We start from the raw sequence: 23,870 nt of genomic DNA, 5'->3' as shown, positions 1-23,870 counted from the left end.
TCTTTTGTTAAATTCGTCTTACATGGCAGCTGTGAAAACTATCGATAGAAAAACTTACTCGCATGAATATTATCTAACTCAAAGTTTGACATTCTTCTTTCAACGTCTTCGATAGCAATTTCAGAATTTTCGACAGAAGAAGCCTTGGCATTCAAGTCTGCAAGCGTTTTTCCTGGTAATTCCCGCACTTGGTAGTTCTCTAGATGAAATTCTTGAACTATTCCAGTCACAAGATCTCGTATGGTCATATTGTAGTCTGCACTAACCTGTAACGTAAGACAAACAATAGAACTCAGTGTGATTTTTATGGATTTTTATCTATGTATGCGAAAGTTTTTGCTTTAGCTCAACGCATTGACGACTCTTAGAACTCCGGTGCGGGCTTAGCCTCGAATCCAGGAGTTGCTTGTTTATTGTTATTCTGATTTCTGCTTTTGTTTACTGACCTCAGAAGTGAGGCTAAGCCCACATACACTGGAGCTGGAGGGGTGAAGCGCACGCGTTTTGGCGCGAAATTTCCCGCCAAATCCACAGGTAGCCCAACATTATAGGGAAGAAGAAAATTTTACATCGACTGTTTGAGAAGTAGGTCTGAATCATCAGGGTTTTTTTCGTATTCCCTTCTTTTAAATAAAGAATATTTTGCTTTGAAACTTTTGTATTTTTTAGTTAGTATCAAATATTGATGGTAGGTATTCACAGCTGGCTATATTGGATGAATTTAACAAAAGATTCGTCAGTATTCTCTTTTTTATATATATATATCATCCAACATGGCCCTCTTTTTTTTTTTTTTGCTAACTCCTTCTTATGGGAAACCAGCAATATTCATAATATACACTGAATAGAAATATGGCAACCAACCTAAATAACTATTGTTCTGCACTAACTAGCGACTGACTAGCCTCATGTTTATGTGGAAAATAAAAACGTTTTCACATTTACAAGAGGCTAGTCAGTCGCTAGTTTAAAGTGACAGGTAAAACACTAGTTATTCAAGTTGGTCGCCTATTTCGATTCGATATACTTTCAATTCGGTACACACTTTCTGATTGCGAGGTTGCACACAGCTATGCCTTATGCAAGTTTTATGCTTTTTTTCAAGCTTAGCAGCCTCCCGAATATAAATATAATGCATCCAGAACTGAATATATCTATGCAAACTAAGCATTCCTTCAATGCATTAAGAAATACAAAATGTGTGTGTATGCTGTGCTGTGTGCAGGCAGGGATTGGCAGAACATGAGAGAAGTGTTAGGAGAAGCATGATGCAAAATAGTGTGCTTCTTAACACTTCTCGGGTGTTCTGCCAATCCCCAAGTGCTTTATAACTACACACACCACAGGAAGCAAGTCTTTTTATTTCTTTTATAAAACAAAATAAAAAGAATAGCTGTTATTTTGCATATGAATGATGCAATAAAAACTGGCATGTGTGCTGTATGCTCTCATAAGGCACACGTTCCCAACCAATCAGAACACAAGATTTATGACAGATATTTTATAACGAAAGTTAATTCAAAAATGAAAGTTTACAAAATCCGCTTACATTAGGGAGCATGCATTTTTTAGGAGGGGGAGGGGGCTGGAGGAATTAAGGGGAGGGCATCAAATATTTACAAGTGAAAAAGGGAACCACTGATTGTTTCTAATAACCTTGCATTTTGCAATTTTTTCATTTAGGTATTGGGGGCCATTCTAAAATTTCCAAACTAAGCCAGCAATGGGCTAGCAAATTGGGCATATACTCTAATATCTATTTTTCAGGCCTACTCGCCCTTCTAAATCTAAGGTAACCCATGGCAAGCTCATGAAGCTTTTTGAGTACCAATGAACTAAGATGATAACAAATGACACTTGTTGACTCATTTCATTGAGGGTATTGAGACCCGAGTAAGGCAATAGTTGGAGTTATGTTTTGAGCAAACAAACTGTTGTCTTTATCAATTAAATTATTGGCTTCGGATTGGCTACAATCCTTTCTTTTCTCGATTTCTGGTTACGAAATTTTCTATGATTGAGATTATCTGGACCAAGTCTAATCAACCAATATATGACAAACCAGGCTGTTTTTGGATTCTTCTTCCAACTGAATGGTAAATACAATATCTCATTCTCAAGGTCCAATAAAAAGAGCATAAAGTAAACTAAGAATACTCAAAATATGCTGCTGATAATCAAGTGATCGAAAATCCAAAATGGCTTCCTCTGCAAACAATGTGTGTGGATTCTTACAGAAATTACCCAAAACGATTGGCTGAAATCTAGCCACCTCTATAGCTCTTTACGAGCTAAAAATGAATGCTCCCTTAGTAAACTTTGATCTATCATCTATTGGAAAAATTCCTTTTTCCTTTTTTTAATGCAAAAGAAACAATTACGATGCATAATATATCTTTATGCATTTCATTTAGGATACCCCTTCGCCGTGGGCTCACATTTTGTTATAGTAAAGATGTGCAAAAGGTAGTCCAAAAGAAAAATGTTGATGTAAGTGGCCACACCAATACTCCAGAAATATGATGACAGTGGGTGAGTCAACATGAGGTAAGTATAGTTTATGTATGGTATCATATAAAATATATTTAATATTGATTATATAATTAATCAATTGATATAATTAATGTATATATCTCATTAATGGAACATATGTGGTGCAAATATTAAATTGCTCTTTTTATTATTTTGGTTTATTTTTTTTATTTTTTATTTTTTATACATACGCTTATTGTACATTGTATTTACCATATTTTTAGGCATTCATATATTTTTCAAAAATGGTAAAATCATTGAAGCTTATTATTATATTATTATTATTATTGCTGCAGGTAGAATATTAAAACCTTTGTGTTATGCCATTAAAGCTTCACATACAAATGCGTAAAAAACCTGCGAAATTTTATAAAACTGAACATTGAAAAAATAACAACTTTACCTCACTTATTCAGTGTTATAAACTAGACAAGATTTGCAAAATACTTCATATTATCACATTTCTGGCCTAAAAAAATAAGTAGAATGATAAATTGCAGCTGGTTGTTTGTTATCATTGGAAATTTAAATTGTGCAATTAGAACAGTGTCAATCTGTACAAATAATCTCAAGATAAGCTTACCATAATAATATTAGGTTGAAACATGATGTGGCTTTATATGTATGATATGTATGGGGTAGATTTTTTTTTCATATTTAGAGTTTTAGATTTTTTAAATTCAATCTTACTTCAGAGACATTTATTGAAAAGAAAGATACACTGAAAACAAAAATTCAAAAGAGTGATTCGAATCATCTGATTTCCTTTCAACCTCTTCATTTCAAGAGGAGAGTTGTATGTATATCCACTACTGTTTTGTCATACAATCCTTTATCTGCATTGGACAAATCTTATTTTAATCCCACTTTACAAAGTCAAATTTCAAAGAGTTTTTGTGAGACCATAGGTTTTGATCTGCTGCTAAGATACTATTCAAATCCCTCAAATAAGAGCCTCTTTATATCAATTATGGTACACAATAGAGACAGTAGTAAGGACCGGTAATTTATCATTTGAATACTTTGTTTTACATAATTGCTCTACTTCCTGTATGCTATCATGATTCAGCTCCAATATCACTCTGGATTAGTAAAAAAATTGTTGAGTACCAATGATACGATCCTAAAATCTTTAAAGGCCAAATAAGGATTCATCGATAAATTTTTTACTCTATAAAATGATTCTTGTTAAACTGTTGCGTGGGGATCAAGATGTGACTTAAACCGTAAGATATAAGAGAGAAACTAACCTATAGTGATTAATGATGGGTTTTGAACTAATTTCGGAGCCGAAATGTTTCGGTTGCGGAGCATTTAAGTGTCAAATAATGACTATGTTAATTTCAAGGTCGAAAACCGCAAGCATTGCACAGGTCAAAAAGGCGCAGCTCTCACGATTAAAGTTTGTGAGCTTCGCGGTTAAAAAAAGAAACTACTACGCAAACTACAAATTGTTTAACAAATATATTACATTATATATAATATAAGTTGTCTCGTTGTAGCTTGAAATTCAAGCTGCGTTTGAAATTCTGACTTTAGTAGTAAGTATCGATGATGTAGACGATGAACCGGCCGAAGGCCGACGATTTCATTTACGAGAAAACATAAACAAACCAAACCTCAGGCTTCGAACGACGCTGAGGGCATATTTAAGTATAAAGAAGTGATTTTTTTTATACGGGGCAAATTTCAAAGCAAATGTGTGTAACATTCCTAAATGTCCAAAATATCCTAATAGAAAATTGTGTCTAAATAAATTTACTTTTGTGTACAATTGATATCAGACGTATTATAAGTAGATATGCATTTGATTTCTATATCAGAAAAGCAAATTATTTCAGATATCTAGCTCTGTTAAAACATTTAATGCACGAATATAAAAATAAAAAGATGTCGAGGATACATTGGGTTGACCATCAATTTTGTGCGTCCTTGAAACAATTAAATTTTACGTATAAACATAGACTGGAACATGCTAAATATTTAGGTTGCATTATTGTTCTAGTCTTACTAAATCCTGCTATCTCTACATCTGATAAGAAAATAGCTCGTACTTCTCGCCTATCGAGGCCACAAGCCCTCAAAAAATATCTTGATATTTTCATTCTCGTGTTCAATTTGTACACCAACAGACAAGGTTTGCTTAACGCGAGCGTAAACTTCCAAATAAACGTATTAATCACGCATGTTAAGAGGAAAGCATCGCATGAATAGTTAGCTAAACTGAATGATCTTGCAGCAGATAAAATACTCTAAACATCTCTTGGAATCTCGGGGCCAAGTCATGTATTTATCAAACGAGCCGAATCCACAGAACAAAAATCATTCCCGTCAAAATATTCCACACGGAAAACCCTTTATATGTTAAAAGTGGAATTTACCTCGACGTAATGATATTCGGTTCTAATTTTCTGTGATCGTCGACATTATTTAGAGTACGAAGGAGCGAGCAATCATAGAATAGAAGTGTGTTAGGCTCGAGCATTCGAGCTATGCTAACAGTAATTACTACTATGACATAGATCTTCTTACCAGACGTAAGTTGCCGTCAGGAAGAATGGTCCTCACTAAGAATGTGTTTGCAGCCTCTTCGTCCATCCGTAGGATGTTCAACACCCCAAGGAGAGTTTTGTCCGCCATTGATCCACTTCGATTTAACATAGGCAGCCCTCCAGAAAAAGAACGTTTCCTGACCTTATCTCCATTAGGTTTCGTGCTTGGAACAGCAGCCCAGGCAGCCATGTTGAGTGTTTGAGCTAAGGAACACAAAATGGTTGCAAAAAATAGTCCAGTGTTAGCCACATGCTTGCATACGCTATAGGTAGTACAAGAAATACTAGACTACAAGCGGAAGTTCAAGTCCATGTTCTATTTCAAGGCAACATTTGCAAGCCTGTTGAATTTTATTTTGATGAGAAATCGGTCACTTGAGACTCGGTCTGTTCGAGGCGTAAAGAATGCCAGAGGATGAATTGTTTAATCTGATTGGCTGACAATTTCAACAGTATAACACTAATATTCATTACGGACCAAGTATGCGAGCTATTTGAGTAAGATAAATCAAGGGGAAATTTCATATTCCATCATATTCCTTCTTATAAAATCCAAGAAAACTCTTCAAATTTCGATAAAATTAATTTTGAAATTTACTTTTATGCAATTTATAGCTTTGGATATTTTTTGCGGCCTTTGCTCGAAACCTTTTATCATTTTTTTGGGAAAAAATCTTATTTTCACTTAGGAATAATTCATTTCTTAATTTATTCCATTCATTTTAAACATTGAACGATTTAATATAACGATGAGTATCACTTGTTCCAGTTCACGTACGATATTCATTAGCATTCAAAATATTTAGATTCTTGGCTGGTTCTTCGTCTGGAAGAATGTGTGGTACTGCTGATAAAAAACCCAGGAAATAGCAAAAAAATTCCTGAACTGGTTCAAAGCTTTCAAAGTCTTCTAATAATTATCAGCAAAACATGTGCACTAATTAATTCAAACCGCCGAGCAAATTAGATAAATATAATGGAATAAAAACCAAAAAAGGAATGGCGGGTTTGGGCGGCTCTTTTTAAGGCGGATCCAGGGGGAGGGTCTGGGGAGGGTCGAGGAGGCAGGACCCCACTGGCATACCTGAGGTTCATTGACTGTTTTATCCTATGTTTCAGTTTTGCCACAGTAAATTTTAGTATGACTGAAATACTCGTTTGGACCCCCTTTCAACGTTTTGACCCCCCTCTCCAAATTCCTGGATCCTCCCTTGGTTCTTACAGGAAATGCCCTCCCTTTTATTAGCATTCAGAATGGTCCAGTTTCGAGTTCCAAAATACCGCTGTCTTTCTTGATTAAGGACTCATTTACTCAGGCTTAACCTTGTATCAGTGTCTAAATATTCACAAATACTAACGGTAAAGTAAAGAATGCACAACTTCAACTTACGAACACTTTGAAACTTGACGGGCCTTGACTGGAACACGTGAATATTCTTCACAAAATCGAGGCTAAGCCTGAGTAAATGAGTCTGTAATCAATAAACACAGAGGTAATTTGGAACTCGAAAAGAGTCTATTCAGAATAAATGCTCTTCAGACTTGCGACTAAAAGTTCCATTTGTACGCTTGTTCAAACTCTAACTCATTTCTTGTTAATCGATCATGAGTCTTTATTTGCTCATTTTTTATCAGAGCGCACGTCAGTGCCGGTGAGTGTTGGAGGATGGGGGAAAAGGAGAGGAGCTCCTCTCTAATAGAGTGTCTGAATAACGGTCCCGAGCCGAGGGTGTGTTGAGTCGAGGGAGAGGAGTGGGAGGGGGTCATAAAAAATGTAATGTTTACTGAGTCACATCAGTGGTCACATCTCTATTATGCGCGGTACCCCTTCAGGACCGACCTTGCCTGGTGTCTACTGAATACAGGTTCGTTTTACATTAAATGCCATACATATACAATGGTACCTCTATAAAGAGGACACCTTCAATTCGGGACCTTCCATGGTGTGCGCTGAATACGGGTTCGCTTTACAGTAAATACAGTGGTACCTCTATAAAGCGGATACCTTCGGGACCTTCCATGGTGTACGCTGAATACGGGTTCGCTTTACACTAAATAAAGTGATACCTCTATACAGCGGGCACCTTCGGGACCTTCCATGGTGTCCGCTGAACACGAGTTCGTCAGTTACTGTAAATACAGTGGTACCTCTATTGTCTATTAAGCGGGCACTTTAGAGTGTCAGCTGAATAGACCCCTCGCAGAACGTCGGAATGTAGCTCAATTTGGAGGACATTACGATAGGTTTCCAATTGCCCTATTTCACTATGACGTCACTGCTTGTTTATGTGGGGGATAGAATCGCCAAATCCAATAGAAATTTAATCTAAAATGGCCTGGTTTTCAGATATAATATGTGTTAATATGTACTAAAAATATTCTGAGAGTTTTCTGGCTATTCTACTACTTCTCTTCGTGGATTGATACGAGTTTTAGAACAATTTTTGGTGAATTTGCGTTGATTTGACCTCCTCCTCCGACCATAATCCTTTGCGTTTAAACAATAGATTTTTTTTTATTTGACGTCATAGTGGAAAAGGGTAATTCTCATGAGATTGAAATTCCTTCGTTCATTTGTCCTCCTTTTGAATTCGTTCATTTGTCCTCCAAATTGAGCTGCTTTGACGTCACATGCAAGGCGTCTATAGTAAAAGGGGCGGGGTTTGGTCTAAAATAAATGGGGTGCAGTTGCGTGGGGTATTTTGGAACCATGCAACTATTTGTTAAATGAAGGGTATACGGCTAGTAAGGGATCCGCTAGAGGTATAATTGTATTTCGTTTTTGATGGGACCCACTTGGTCATTAGCAGGCGAATATAACTGTGAGGTGTTTACGAACGAAAAAAGGCCGAGCCAACTCGGGAGCCAACTCGAAGCCAACTCGAGCCAACGCGAAGGGAAAAAACTATACATCAAATAATGGGAGTGCGAGGAAAATGTTTTACATTCCATGACTCGATTTGCATCAAAGGTACACTATCTGGCTCTAAATGATAACGGTTCACTACCAATACTATGAGGATTACGTGTATTGAAAACGAGTTATTTGCGCAGGTTCTAAAACAGATTTTCAAAAAGCAACTGATGCACATAACGGTAGATCGGTTTACATTATGAATGTTACTTAATAATCCCACTATAATATCGTAAGAGAATTTAGTACCAACGGACCAAATTGAACAAGCTTTCCAATACTCTTGTGATCCTACTTTACAATAAGCATAACGCGGTCAAATCGGTCACCGAAATGAGACAGAAAGATAAGGCAAAGCCTTTGTTGTTATAACACACTTAATACATCTTAAGTTCGCTTGCGTGTTTTCTAAATCAACATTGGATGCCTCAGTATTTGAAATCCAAACAAGATGCACTTAACTTAGCTTGAAAACAACTTAACTTATTTGAGGGTCTCTTGAGGTTAGAGGCGCTGTTCGATAGCTAGTCTGGGTTACCATCTGGTGAATAACTTAAAACCTCGTTTTCAGGAACCAATAAACTTCGCGTCCAACCGCAGGCTATAACTTCGTAATGCCTATAATAGGGACTGTACGGGACAGCGGAGCGGGGAAGGCCGGGGGCTCAATAGACTGTTTTCGAATTAATCAAATATCGCTGTGTTCCATTATCACAGACTCGTTTACTCAGAGCTAGCCTCATTTCGTATCGATCTTAAAAGTTCACTTTTTGCCATCAGAATGTTTCTGTTTTCAGTTTAGTGCGCATTATTAGCACTGATAAACTTGTGACCTTCTACGTTTTTAAACGTCTCTGAATGAGACGGGACTGCCTTTTTACGTGGTCCAGCCACGACGAAGGTCTAACCATTTGCAGATATATTTATAGTAAAGACAGTACCTCTACTCAGATATTTTGGGACCCTGAGTGTTGGTCCGTCCGGTGCGCCACGCGACCAACAGAGTTAACTGGGAAGCTGTCATGAAGGGGGAGGGGGAGGGGTGCCATTAATAATATTTTCTATGCACCCAATACTCCATTTTACAGTTCCATTCAGTGACCACGAATAATCATTCCTAGCCGAGCTGGAGTTGCCGTGCATGATAAACTGTAGTTTTGCGACTGCTTGAAATGGTTCTCCGGAAAGACAGGAGAACCCCGAGAATGCCAGTGGTCCATGAGGGCTATGACGATTTTGACGAAGAGTTGGACTCTACGGGTGTCTAACTGGTGCATCGAACTAGGAGAGCGGTACAAAGAATGGGGCTGTTGGCCGGCTTTTTTATGATGCAGGATCGTTTTAAAACGATCCGCGAATTTAAGCTAATTTATGTTGGTCTGATTGCTGGCCGAACTGCATGGAGTTATTGGTAATATAGTAATGATAACTAATCGATGATTTGATTAATTCAGTACGATTTGCTTTCGCACCAGGAGGATCCAGGATTATTCCATAGTGCATTGCGAGTAAAGTATGATTTTTTTTTTTTTTTTTTTTTTTTTTTTTTTTCATTTAAACCGCTAAAATCGATATTGTAGAAAGTGAAAAATCAATTGTACTGAAGTAGTGTATGTTACACCTTTTAACATTATCTTTTCTAAATTATTCAAGAAATCTAAAGAAAGTTGTCAAAATATTGGAGCTTTCAGGTTCAGTACAGATTTTATAACTGGCTACTTTCATTTGCCAAATTAGTCGGAACATGTGTTCATCAAATGCTGTTCGTAATAAAAGTACACTTAGAAAAAGATGCACAAAAACTGGTTAAAACCAACGCAAACAATAATAAGGCACTTGGGATAGCCCTGGAAGGGGCGTAACCAGGGATCTGGCAGAGGTTCACAGGCAATGATTTGCAGAACCAAAAAAAAAAAAAGGTAACCAAAATAAAAAGCAGAGCCAAAAAAAAGGAAATAATGGGTGAGTGTATCTTAAAACTGCTACAATATGCAGATGGAAAGTGGTTTTAATTTAATCAAAAAACATTTACATGCAGTTTTAAAGCAAAAGGAGATAGATGACCGGACCTTAAGCTTTTAAGGGGGGGGGGGGGGGGTGCACGTGCACTCTGTGCCCCCCTGGTTACGGCCCTACCTAGATCCTCCTCTGGAATTCGCACGTAGTAAAAATTAGTGTCACAACAACTATTACAAAGACCCGAACCCCGAAATCTACACTGAAAAATTGATATTAAAGATTAAACGTTTTAATCCTAAGCTTAATCCAAAGGATTAGTTGGCGTTTCGTACTGACGCATTAGGGGATGAGGTCAAAACAATGGTCCAAAATAGGAACGCGATTTTATGAATTAGGGTGGTGGGTACCGGTACATACCCCCTCCCCCCTCAGAGACCTGTTCAAATGCTTGATACTGGGGATCTGTAGTGCAATTTTTATACAAAAACATGTTTTTTAGCATACATGCAGATAGGCAGTCCATTCATTCCTGTGATTTGGCTTTTAGTTTTGGAGATATTTGGAGACGAGATCTAAGATTTTCCTTCCAGAGGTGGTGGGTACCGGGTAACACCACCCCTCCCCCTAAATCGGGTACCGTGAGATGACAATTGTTTTGCCCTCATCCCTAGCTGATGAGGCTCTGCTGGTGACCGATGGAGAATGGGGTACTAGTGTGAGTGCAAGAATCAAATCAGGAATCACTCCAAAAATAAGACCAAATAATGAATCATGCAGAATATATAGCAGACCCGGCCAGGGTTTTCGGGTATATTGGTATCAGGGTATTTTTAACCCAAATATTTGATATCTTAGATAATATGTATGGGTATAAATCATATCCAATTGCACAGTATATCAAGCAACTTATGAAGTTAATATTGCTAATTGTAAGACTCAGAAAAAACTCTGAATCTTGAACGGGATTTGAACCCGTGAAGTATCTGTGGTTTTCTTAAAATTTAGTGTGCGGTCCAACAATGTCTGACTTACGGCTTAAGAGACCTTGCTTAATAAGCTATGATGTCATGTAATGATGAAGAATATTGGTATCATAGAGGGAAAATATTATTGGTATCCCAATATCCCCCTCCTCCTCCCCTTCCCTCACCCTCCCCTTCCTCTGGCTAGGTCAGATATAGGTCATATATATAGAAATAGAGGATATTTACTAGCCAGAAGGTCTGGATTAGGGAAGAACTGTGCCGAGGTAAATGGACGGTAAATGACTTAAGTTTGTTTGTTTGCTTCGTTTTTTCCCATTTGCTTTTTATCTTTTTTAGCCATTTTTAGTTGTTAAGCAAAATTTATTCGAGTAGTGGACCGCGGGAATCAAAACGCACAGATACCGAACTCGGAAAAAGTAACATATAACCGTTCGCGATAATTAAGTCTTTGACAGTAAACGACATCACTCCGGGAGAGTTTTAATGTCTACGAGACTAAGTACTTTTCTATTCAGTCATTAATGTTCAAAACGTGTACCTCATAATGTGTTGACTGAAGGAAGCAAAATCCTAGTCACGTGACTATAACGAAACAAAAATGTTGAAGCGCACAAGTCTTTCTGCAAAAGTGGATAACATTCGCTTTTCATTGCGTCTTTTTACGACCTTGAATGCATGCTAAATCTCACATCGAGGTAACTCGACGAAAAACTATTACTTATTTTAAATGTACCAGATGTGAACAGCTCACTTTTCAATTCACTATCGTTAAAAGTAATGGAATACGAGATACGAGTTACCTGCATTTTGGAGAAAAGATGCTTTCACACCGAGCACTTCCAAGTAGTTTCTTCGAGGATTATTTTCAAGATTCAGTATATTTGCTCCTATAAAAGAAACAGATACGTTTAAAAACTCTAATAGTATGACCCTTTGTTTTTCCTTTCCTAATTAGATATGTATTACACTCAAGCGTAAAGGCCGACGACATACACAACGCAATAGCTATAGCTTAGCTGTAAAGAAGACTAGCATGAATACTCTAATTTTTTTTTTTTTTTTTTTTTTTTCTATGTTGTCAAAAAGATTTGCTGTTTAAAAAATATCAATATTGTTTGCTCAATCAATCGCATTAATCGACCGGCGAAATTAAGTTTAAAACAAAAATAAAAAATAAAACATAAAAACTGAATATATAAAAATATTACGAAATAAAAAATTACAAAATAAAAAATAAATGAATAAAGACTCCGTACACACTGATTCGTTTTGTTTTGATAACGCATTCTTTTCGATGCGTTTTGGTATTGCTTCTACGCATCAAATTTAAAAAACTCAGTGACATTTGAACACGTCGTTCAGCGTGGAGAGGCTGCCGTATTAGTGTGGACTGCAGAAACCGAGGCTCTTGAAAAAACGTTGACGTCATTTACATCGGCACGTCTGTTCTTCGTCTGCGCAGATGACGATATTGCATCATTTCTGATCTTATCTACGTTTTTGATCGTTTTGGAGTGGAAGCCATGCCGAAAACGCTATAGTTTAGATGCCCCCCTTTTATGAGATCGTGAAGCCAATCATGTACTTTACGCTCAGGTAGTGATTATGAACTTAAGTCATCATATCGATGAACCTTCAAGGGCAAAAGATGCCATCGTTGGATTTTTTGAAATTTTGCATGATGAAAGTACGTATCATACTAAAAGTAAAATAAACAAATAAACACCTCTGCCTTTTCGGAAAATTTAGCACTTCTCAGAATACAGTTTGTTTTAAGTACACGCAATACTTTGATCCATTTGATACATTCCTCCCTCCCTCCCTCCCCCCTCCCTCCCTTAATCCATCCCTCCCTCCCTCCATTCATCCATCCCTCCATCCCTCCCTCCCTCCATCCCTCCCTCCCTCCCTCCATCCTTCCCTCCCTCCCTCCATCCGATCCCTCCATTCATCCATCCATCCACACCTCCCTCCCTCCCTCCCTCCCTCCCTCCCTCCCTCTCCCTCCATCCATGCATCCGTTAGTTTCTTGGTTTTGATTTGAGGCGCTAGAAGCTAAACCTCTTTTATCCTGCTAAATGGTCATTAATAAATTCTTTATTTTCTCACGAATTTTCGCAAAAAGTCGCAAAACCGATTAAAGTTCCGCGAGACTTTCACTTGCAATAAGCTCGCGAACTGAGACCGCAATAACTGAGTAAAGGGTTAAAAATCAATTGAGTTTTGGCTAAAGGTCTGCGGCATTCCCCGATAATGAACCATTAAACGCCACTTTCTATCAAAATATATTATACTTAAATGCACATTGATGAGCCAAAATAAATAACAGCGACAATAATTTATTTATTCATATTCCTACGGCACTACGTTAACTGACTTTGGGCTCTAATGATAAAACGCCTATAGCTAATTTTGATACCAAAATTACTTTTGTTTTCTCCCGTTTTATATCATATATATATATATACTGTAAGGTAAAAACTGTCTATCGTGTTTAACCTTGATATACAGTATATAATATTCATTGAATATCATAGCTACGTCCGCAATCATATTTGCGGCTTTTAAGAGTCACTGGCTATATCACGCCAGATAATGATGATATGTAACTCATGATGAGCGACATTACGCCTAAATTCACTTCGCATTCTCACTCCAGCCACTAGAATCATTCACTCATTATATATGTTCTGTACCGTTCACCATGATTCTGATCAATTGCTCCGGGCGTTGAATCGACCCAATTCATTGCGGATTATGTTAGGGCAGTAGCTTGTACGAGTGACTGTTGAAAATGTAGGATAAATACTGACGTATAAATACCTACGTACTTTGCATGTAAGTCGTTTTGGAAACTGTGCTATCAATACCGTTATTAAATGAAGACGGCCGCGGACTGCGGCCTAAAAACCCAAAAAGAATAGGTGTTTGCCTACCTTTTACACGAGCTCCATATTATTCTTCTTTCACAGGTCTACCGCCCACTAAGTTCATCAGAATACTGAGAATGGTTCTACACTGGACTATAAACTGACTAAAGTACTTCAAAATCCTATTCATTCGTTCAACAAAGCTCTCGAAATGCCTCGTTGTGCTTGGGTTGTTGATCAATATGATAAAGTAAACATCTTGGTGAAACATCTTCAACTAAGAGCTTTCACGATGAAAAGTAATTAAGCAAGAACAATAAGATGTGGCTTTTCTTAGATCAACAAACCACTCCAAGGAATGTACGTTAAATTATTTTTCGTGGTTTAAAGCTTGTAGCGTTTCTATAGTTTAGCGTGCAAGCAAAAGCAAACTATTATACAACTGGTATGAAAATTATCGGAGAGTTTTTGAAACTTTTAGCTTTCTCGGATAATTTTGTTAGTGCACTGATAACCATAGTGACGATTTAAAAAGACTAATTGGACATGTTCTTATTATATATTATATATATATATTATTTTATTTTATTATTTTCTCTCTCTCTCTCTCTCTCTCTCTCTCTCTCTCTCTCTCTCTCTGGTCTACCTTTTGAACACGTCCAAAAGGTGGAAACCGCCTGAACAGTAATAAATTCACAAAACGGCCAAACAAAAAAGTCAAAAAAACAGTCAAAAAACAGTCAAAAACTGTCAAAAAAAAAACAGTCAAAGGCCTGTCAAAAAACAGTCAAAAACAGTAAAAAGACTGTCAAAAGACTGTCAAAAAACAGTTAAAAACAGTAAAAAAACCTGTCAAATGAAAAGACTGTTAATTGACAAGCAGTTGGGAAAAAGACAGTCAAAAAGAGAAGTCAAAACAGTCGCAAAAACAGTCACAAACCTAGCTTGAATCCCTGGCTCGAATGTTGGCATCCTCGATTACCAGAGCTGTACACTAGCTACTTTCGTAGGGTCAGGTGTTGGTGAGGTCACTGAGTGTGACATATTATAATTAGTTGACCTCCAAAAGGGAGGCAGCCGTCATGGCTGACCCTTCGGTCAAATCAAAAAGTCATTAAAAGTTTAATGATACCCACCATCAAAACTCAGTAATTTTGTCCTCACCATATGAAGGCTTCAATCACATTAACAAAAAACTGTTAGATCATAATTTATGTGTTATTGGACTAACTCGTCCGGCTCGGCTTTCTCAAAAGCAATACCATTTAATAGACATCCTGTGGTGAATCGAACCGTGATAGCCTGAAAACCAGTGCCAGAGCCTGTGTGTATTATTGGTCAGCGGGTTCGTACAGTAGCAGACACGATGAGAGGAGAGTAAAAATTTAAAGAAAGAAAAGAACTGTAAAAAAATGCCACGATATGACCTGGTGCTCATCTCTAGGATATTAAACAGGGTGAGTAGACTGTTCATCTTGTTAAATATCATTCAATGAACCCACACGTTTGGGAATCAAGGCGAATTTTGGCTTCAAAAGATATAACACGTTCCTCATCAAATCACAATTTATCAGAATTTTTTGTCAAAAAAAGTTGGGAATGAGTTAAGCTTTTAGTGTGTACTCAGTTTGTTGTGAAGTCTGGGCTCACACTCTGGGAGGTGGGAAATTATAGAGTTATTGAGTTGCTGTGCTCTGTATATAACAACCCTTACTGTGTGGTATGTCTTGTAGCTCCAAATTCTGGATCATTCTACCTAGCTAGCTAATATATAGGGAAAAGGAAGACCATACATTACAGTCTTGCAAGTAATGATAAAAAGGTAAATTATACACTGTGAAAAGATGAAAAAACTTACTGACTTCTCGGGCACTACATGTAGTCCTTTGTCAGAGTAAGAGGTGGTAGAAAGGAGTGTTTGTTTATATGGTAGAATAAGACAAAAGAAACCAATGAGAACAAGGTAGGCAAGGAAACAAAAACAAACAATAAGAAGACAAAAGAAAGGGTTAGTTGAAAGCAAAGTATTCATTAATCCCATTGGGACTAAGAGTGCCAAAGTAAAGTAAGTCAAATGTAAGATTTTAATCAAGTAACAACCTTTGAAAAATTAGCGAATGGGGGGTGGGGGGTAATCTACTATATTCACTTTATGTGTATGTGCTGCCAAACAAGGTATGTTTTCAGCTTTTCTACCTTGGAAAAGGGTATATGAAATCGTGCTCGCTCTCTGGAACAGGATATATGAAATCAAGCTCTTTCTCTTGAAACAGGGTAACTACTTTTGCAAGTACTGGAACATTTTTTTTAGAGGCAAAAGGGTAAGATTTTCAGAGATTTTACTCTTGAACAGGGTCAGGGTTCAGAGGGCTCAGCAGCACATCCCTACCCTAAACAAGCAAGAGTACTTCTTTCCCCGGGTTCAATCTCTATTGTGACCTTGAGTGAACTTGACATGATATATAATATCTGCAGAAAACCTACACATAATACATTTATTGTGTCAAGTTCATTCAATATCAGGGATTGGCTAAGGGCTCTCAGCCAATGAAAAGCGAGATTAATTGAAAGTAGGATAAAAACAAATCATTGAAATATTTATTGAGAAACTTTTAATTATTTATTAAAGTGCTACTCTGACGAAAATCGCTCAAACTTGTATTCAGCTGAAACTTCCTAAGAATACTCTTTAAAGGTCCAACGATCACTGTATGAGGTGTTTTCTCGATATTCAGGACGAAAGTATGATATTTTTACGATTATTTTTTGGAGTCTGTGACGTCATACACTCAACATCAATTATCGCTCCATACATTTCTTTGTAGTTTATGATCAAAATATTAGTAGTAAAGGGAGAAAGAAATACCCAAACACCCCAAAATATATATTATAGTCACAAGTAATGTGAAATAAGCACATTAGCCACCCTTTGAGCTTCATAGGAATAAAATAAATTCACTTCATACAGTGATTATTGGACCTTTAAAGAGTATTCTTAGGAAATTTAAGCTGAATCCAAGTTTGAGCGATTTTCATCAGAGTAGCACTTTACATGTAAGTGTTAGCAGTGAGAGCAATCACCTCTCATCAATGCAACCCTGGTTCAATTCCCTCCAGACTGGGTGTAATAATAATATATGAAAATAGATTATAAAAGTATAAATGATAAAATATAAATCAGGTTAATGTATATTTATTTACCTATTACGCATGTTCTCGTAAAAAGAATATATGAATTTGTGAAGGTAACTAAAGAAATTGTGTTTGAAAACTTAAATTGTACATACTTGTTGTATGTGAGTAGAGTTACTTCTAGTTTTTTGCTACTATGCTTTGAGAGTTTTTCTTCAGGTTCTCTGGATTTCCTCTCTCCACAAAATCAACTCTAAATTCCAATTCGATCATGGAATGAGGGCCACAGATTTGTTAGCCACTTGCTATTAATTGCTTCCCTCAAAAAAACAAGAACGATTTTATTAATTCTTTTATTTTTTTCAAGAAACTTTCTTTGTCATCCCCGTGGAACACTTTAAAACTAGATACCTACTTTGTAGTCTTGGCGGAATAATTATTTTTGTGGTTAGTCCATCGATAGACAGCTAGCCATATTGCTATCGTGTAGCATGAACCACTTAGCTTCCCCTAAATGGATATATATTTGCACTTCAGTATATAAATGTTTTAGGAGACAAATGCACTGCAATGCTAACTCAAAACCCAGATTTTTCCCTCACCTCAGAAAGGCTAATGACTAGTAAACAGTTTTCAAATTATCTTGATTCAGCCTTGATTTGATTTCTTATAGGAAGGCTATGTAAACCTGTTACGTCAAACATGTAAAAGCATCATGGACAAGGGAGGTGTTGTACGTAAATTGGAAAACCTAGGGCAGCAAAAGTTACCTTACAGAATGAGAGCACATGCAGACTGGCATAACCATGGCAGGTACTTTCCAAATATTATTTTACCACAAGTTGTTAATTTCTCACACACTGATTGGCTATTAAGCAGATATCAACATAAAGCATGCATGAAAAAATGCCTGTTAGTGAATTTTTTGAGGTAAAAACAAATCAAGGTCCTTTTTCTCAGGGTCCGAAATTAGCAGTCATCCAGTCGTCAGGGACGACTAAAATTTTTCAAATGACAACTAGATTTTGGAATGTGGTTGTCCTTCTCATGACCTACATTTTTGCCATGGTGTTTTCTTTTATAAAAATATAAAAGAGTCAGTAAAGTCCGAATGCAAGTCTAATTTATATTTTGTTCTGCTAAAAACCTAGAAAGTTCATTTTTCAACTGATAAACTTTCAAAAATTCAAGATAATGCATTCGTTGGAAGGCATTGAATATCGCTGACAAATTCGATTGCATCTTCTGCATTATAGCTAACTGCTGACCATTGTCATTCAGGCTCTACAAAATGGCGTCGATGTGGGACTCCTAAGTTTTGCTTTGGACGCCTAAGAATTAGAACATGGTTGTCCAAAGGACCACTTAGCTCAAAAGTTAATTTCGGACCCTGTTTTCTATGGTCTGGTCATACCTTGTAAAGATTGCCAAAACTAATCTAAAATGCCTTACAAATGTTTTATAAAGCTTTACTACTGCTTTTTAAAATTTAATTGTGTTTGTGTTATTGGTTTGACAGTTCTGGAAACCCTTAAGTAATGAACTGCAGGGGTCTGAACCATGCAATACGGTTGAGCAAACCACAACCCCGGGCAACTTGAGTCTGGGCGACCGAACTCATGAGTGACTTCATGATCACTGGATACTTTTATTGAACATGGACTGACATCAGCATATGATCCAAACTTTGCAGTGAAACTTGAGTTTGTATCATAATGCTGACACCATCCATGTTTGATAAGAGTACATACCATAGAAAAGGGACCTCAATTTGCTAAATTCAAAATGCTTCTTATAGAATAATGATAAAATAATAAGTCCTAAATAGAACTCAGTTTTTTTCAGAGTTACCTATTTCTGTCTCAGTTATTCAGAATAATTCTGAGGTCAAAATCTTTTTTCAATTTCTTTTGAGCCATTGTGGAACAATGCAGCATAAAAATAAGATTGTCCATTATTTTTACAATGCATTTCGTCCCGTTACAATATTTTCCCATTTCAGACCACGTTTCATTCCCTTAACAATAAGATCCTTTGTATGAGTTTTATTCATGTGTTTTTTCATGCACAACCGTTAAACAAAGAAATTGTACTCTAGGGAATGACATGTGGTCTGAAATGGGAGAACATTACACCTAGACGAATAGGACGTTTGCATGATGGTGTCACTTGACTCCAGCTACCAGAATCCCTTGCGCACTTTTTTTGTTCAGTTAATTAGCACCAATTGTCTCACTATTCTCATGAGAGAATAAAAATTTGAATCAAAAGAAAATTCGCGAAGCATTATGGTAGTGGGAGACAAATGGTGCCATCTTGCAAACGTCCTATCATATTAGCCTTTTCGTGGAAGCAGAACGCGTTGCATCATGGGGGTGTTTTAGTTGACGTTTTAATACTCACGACATGTGAAAAACGTCTGCGCATGCTCTGAATCCGTATGCAAATTAGTCAAAACATAAGTAAATTTGACTTGCCTTATAAATTGGACTTCACAGAATGCCAAAACTTAGTGCCCATGCTTGAAACTTAAGACTAATTCTTTCATATTGTATTTGTTGATACAGTATCTTGGTCTAACAAAAGTATACTCTCGAACTTTTTTGTATACTTGGAGAAAACAAACATTTATTTTCTCAATCGAACTCTTCAAAATTCTTAGAAAACGTGCTGAAGTGCACGCATGCGCAAACGTTTTTCCCTGGTGTCAATGCTAGCAATGTTTTGTATTCTTGTTGTTTCCAATTCATGGAGGAACTATCATTTTCCGACACATACTAATCTTTTTTTCTATTAAATTGAAACCTTAATTTGCAATGTTTGTCGGCATTTCGATCCCACAAGGCTTTGTGATGTCTATTTTTAGTAACCGTGAGCAATGCTATTCTACGAACTCCGGAAAAGCTAATTAATTTTTTTTTTCGCTCTCCTTAGGTACTTCTTACTGGACTTTGATATCAGTGACAAGCATTTATCTCAGCTCGGAAAAGAGCTAAAAATGGATCCAGATGTCATAAGACCTCGAGTCGTGAAAACCCAAAGTAGATACGATTCTAGAAAACACGAACACCCTTTGTTAGAATGTTGGAAGAGTTACAATCCGCCAAACGCTGTCAATTAAAGTCAAGAAAAATGCTTTGCCAACTGTTTGTACGTGGTTATATTTCATAGGCATCATTGGAATGATATTTAAAGTTTTTAATAAGTAAAGGTCATCCAAGTTTGAACATGCATGTAGTCTTGATATGGTTTGTTACTTATTTCATGTTGACAGGTTTTTAATTGGTCCGGCTTGAAATGATTAATTCATCTGTGATAGCTCTGACTCGAAAAGAAACGAAATTTTTCAGTTTTGAGTCAAGTGTTCGTTAACTGTCTCAGTATTATCGGTTCTATCCTGTGAGTTTTCCTACAATTATTTTAACAGTCAATACTCAGTATTCGAAATGAAAAGAAATTTTTGAGTCAACTGTTCTTTAACTGTCTCAGTATTATCGGTTCTATCCTGTGAGTGTTCCCACAATAATTATTTTAACAGTCGATACTCAGTATTCGGAATGAAAAGAAATTTTTGAGTCAACTGTTCTTTAACTGTCTCAGTATTATCGGTTCTATCCTGTGAGTTTTCCTACAATTATTTTAACAGTCGATACTCAGTATTCGAAATGAAAAGAAATTTTTGAGTCTACTATTCTTGAACTGTCAATTTTTTATGTTGTTGCCACTCGTCGCTTGATAAGCTTTTATCGGATATTCTTAAATTAGTACAAAAATGTTCATAGCTGGAATACTTCCCATCCGAATATCAGGAAAAAACTTTAACCAGTGATTATTAGACCTTTAAGGGTTATTCCAGTAAAGTTTCAGCTGAATTCGGACAATTTACGTGCTAGTCCTCCTATAAGTTCAAAACTCAAAGATATAAATTTTTGAAAAGTGTGAATTCTGTGAGAAAACCCTTCGCCTGGAGACGAGATGGCTCCAATGAATGTTTTCATGCAAAATTTCGATTTTTGAATATCCATATTTATACAATTTTGAACAGTTTTTTACAATTAGTTCTAATGTGCTCTTTCTAGGCTCGAGAGTGGGTGCCCCTTGGCCTGGAAATCTATTCTTCACAGTATTATCGGTTCTATCCTGTGAGTTTTCCCACGATAATTATTTTAACAGTCAATACTCAGTAAGGTTGACTTTAAAAGACCACTACAACAAAGCCAAATGTCCAGTTCCAAAAATTTAGAAATGGAAAGGGCCTTGGGGCTAAGGATCAAGTTTCACGGAAAATAAAACAGTCAATTGAAGCTCCACGAAATGAGCCAACAAAACCTAAACAAAAACTAAAGTAGCATAAACTCGACAGTTACTTTCCGCGTTTGACGTCAAATATATTATTTTCGACTTCATTTAAAACAAAATTTGACATAAGCGGAATATAAGGCATGACGGGTTTATTAAAAGGGCCAGATATGATCCTTCCTTGTTGTTCTTGCAAGCAAAATAAGGGATTAAAAAGGCTAATTATTAAATATAACACACACGTCGACCAATGTTGACTTGGCGTCACTATAACTGTCAAAAAGGGAGTTGTTTGGTTATATCCTAATATTGATGTCAGACATTTGGAATGTAGCCTGACAATGTTTTCAGAAATAGTTTTGCTTTTATCATGATTAAAAACATTCGAGTTTTCTCATAATGTTTGCTTTAATAATATAAAGCAATTAGACTGAACTTTTGGGTCAATTAGATTATAGAGGCTTTGGACCATCACGTGATAGCTGGCATGACAGGAGGCACAACAATTTCTCATGTAAAACAGATTGTACTAGATTCAATGAACTACTTACGGCGGCCATCTTGCCGGGGGCAAAACGAAACAAATGACCGAAAACGTTCGACTTTTTCGCGTGTTCGTCTTTCTTTTATGGATTACAGTGATTGAGGTGCCTTCTTAATTCATTTCTGGTTGTATTCTATTGTGAGGAGCTGTTAATATCAATCGACGTCATTACTCCGAGTAACAAAGCTTTATTTGCCCCCTTGACGCCCCATAATAATTTGCGATCCAAGATGGCCGCCGTATCTTTGAAGTAGCCCATTGTTCCAGCCCCCTGTAAATGGCGACCATTATCACGTGATTGTTTAAAGCCATCAGTTTTTCAGTTACGTCATTTCTAAGTCTACAGATCAGTTATAGGAAAGGGAGAGCTTAGATAGCAAGCAGTGGATGTAGTGTAGTCATAAAAATACGATAAATCACACCTAATACAATAGATAGAACGACAATAGATTAAGATAGATTTTCTGAATACATATTACATTAACTGAGTGCTATCTTTGTTTGCAGCGCCCTTATTTCTTACTGCGCATGCTCGCAATGAACAAAAAGAACAATTAACTTGGGTCATGGAAATCCGTGAACAGACCTACTCATGGTCTTTTCGAAGTTTCTCGTGCAATATATACTTGATTGGGCTTCATTATGTCAAGTAAGGATGCCTTACACGGTCTGCAAAGCACCGTGAAAAAGCCCTAACCGGAAATATCGTTTTGGTACAATTTCCGATGAGGAAATTGAAACAATGAAAGTAAATGCCATTGCTATCAATACTAAAAAGGCAACGAAGTATGGCCTAAAAGTTTTGCTAAAAGTTTTGCGTGAATTTGCCACGCAAACTAAAAGTTTCTGTTTGTTTGTTCTTATTGAATTATTGTATATACGTATTTCAATAAAGTCAGTCACCTGAAAAGCTGCAAAGATCAGCCCAACAAGGATTATGGGTAGATACATTTTACATGTTTCAACCGCTTGATAACTGTTGATGGACTTGCACATCTTCTATCAATATAGTCTCACCCTCTACTGAGCATCCTTAAAGCTGCAGTTTGTATCAAAAAAGGTTTACTTGTTTGATATTAAAAGTTATCCAGGATCCTCAGTGATCTCAGCTTTCTAGGTTATTTGGTGACTAACTTTATTGAAATAAGTGTATAAAAATAAGTTACTCTGTACACAAGTTGGTATATGCTAAAACAATTATTCGCCTCAGGCTCAGTGAGTATGGAGAATATTTACCTCGCCGCTCGAAGACTCGCATCTTGGTAAATATTCCCCGATATTCACTGAGCCTGAGGCGAATAATTGCTAAATATAAAATGAAGTAAAGCTAAGGACAAGAAATATATACTAGAGGCGTCAGTGACAGCAAACAGCAGTGATATTAGTGGATCGGCATTTGGAGCAAACGGTTTTATAAGATCTGATTGATACGATCAGGGTCAAAAGCGGAAAGCAAGAGAGAAGAATAGTGAGATCGCAGCAATGTTTTAAAAGACAAAACTGAATTAGAAGACTTAATCATAGAGGGCAGCGAGTACCACAAGAAAACAGTGCGATTGAAAAAGGAATCCCTGTAGGTATATGTTTTGCATGAATTAACCCTATAGTCTGTAATGACAGTGCTTCTAGTAGATCTGGATGAAAGCGAGCATGGAGTAACATAACTAGATAGATCAATATTATTAACCTTAAGCGACGCTTGAAAAAGTATAGGAGATATCCCACTTCAAATTAGGAAAAGTTCTTCAATCCAATTATTTAAAAATGAACTGAAAACTCATTTGTTCAAGAACTTTGTCTCCTCTGGTTCAAAGTGAACATCAATGAACTATGACAATTCATTAATATTGTAACATACGTCTGGTATTTATTTTGTTTCTTATTGTGAAGCGCCATGAATTTTGATATGTGCGCTATATAAGTTCCATTATTATTATTATTATTATTATTATTATTATTATTATTATTATTATTATTAGATCTTAATTCTAAAACCAGTAAGATAGTGGCAATAGGTTGAGTTTGACAAGCCTGTCTTTGTAAGATAGATCTGATTGGTACTTGAGAATACATTTTGTGGCG

General features: G+C 36.6%; 2 protein-coding genes and 1 long non-coding RNA gene across 4 annotated transcripts in view; 2 read left to right on the top strand and 1 right to left on the bottom strand.

Moving 5' to 3' along the window:
• The window catches only part of LOC116287205 (uncharacterized), a 48,483-nt gene extending 43,001 nt beyond the window's left edge, over nt 1-5,482 (bottom strand). The window contains exons 1-2 of the mRNA XM_089038185.1: nt 5,065-5,482; nt 59-266 (exon numbers count right to left, since the gene is read on the bottom strand). Of these exons, the coding sequence (XP_088894311.1) occupies nt 59-266; nt 5,065-5,274 (418 nt within the window). The 5' untranslated portion in view covers nt 5,275-5,482. The remainder of the gene's footprint in view (nt 1-58; nt 267-5,064) is intronic.
• LOC148906414 (uncharacterized) lies at nt 1,651-14,353 on the top strand. Its single transcript, XR_016121362.1, has 3 exons — nt 1,651-1,792; nt 2,415-2,547; nt 13,916-14,353. It is a non-coding gene; the product is annotated as an uncharacterized LOC148906414 (long non-coding RNA).
• A 782-nt stretch (nt 14,354-15,135) lies between these two features.
• LOC116292667 (small ribosomal subunit protein bS6m) lies at nt 15,136-20,172 on the top strand. Of its 2 annotated transcripts, XM_031700022.2 has the most exons (4): nt 15,144-15,270; nt 16,087-16,134; nt 17,619-17,758; nt 19,880-20,172. In XM_031700022.2, exons 1-4 carry the CDS (start codon nt 15,226-15,228, stop codon nt 20,064-20,066), a joined length of 420 nt encoding a protein of 139 aa, XP_031555882.1. In that variant the 5' UTR covers nt 15,144-15,225; the 3' UTR covers nt 20,067-20,172. The 2 variants fall into 2 exon arrangements, with proteins under 2 accessions (XP_031555890.1, XP_031555882.1); XM_031700030.1 differs by lacking the exon at nt 16,087-16,134 and having other exon boundaries at nt 15,136-15,270.
• The last annotated feature ends 3,698 nt before the right edge of the window (nt 20,173-23,870 follow it).

Source organism: Actinia tenebrosa, unplaced genomic scaffold (assembly GCF_029948245.1).
Source record: "Actinia tenebrosa isolate PJP-AT-01 unplaced genomic scaffold, QUT_ActTen_1.0 PGA_scaffold5__44_contigs__length_20552954, whole genome shotgun sequence".
Classification (NCBI taxonomy): domain Eukaryota; kingdom Metazoa; phylum Cnidaria; class Anthozoa; order Actiniaria; family Actiniidae; genus Actinia; species Actinia tenebrosa.
Note: the sequence above shows the minus strand (reverse complement) of the source record. Positions and strands in the feature narration are given on the sequence as shown.

Excerpts from the sequence above, each read along its gene's own strand:
- LOC116292667 (XM_031700022.2), top strand. The coding sequence starts at position 15,226 with ATGCCACGATATGACCTGGTGCTCATCTCTAGGATATTAAACAGG. Across the intron at positions 16,135-17,618 it reads TTTTTTTTAGAGGCAAAAGG|GAAGGCTATGTAAACCTGTT; the intron begins GTAAGATTTTCA and ends GATTTCTTATAG. Across the intron at positions 17,759-19,879 it reads GACTGGCATAACCATGGCAG|GTACTTCTTACTGGACTTTG; the intron begins GTACTTTCCAAA and ends CGCTCTCCTTAG.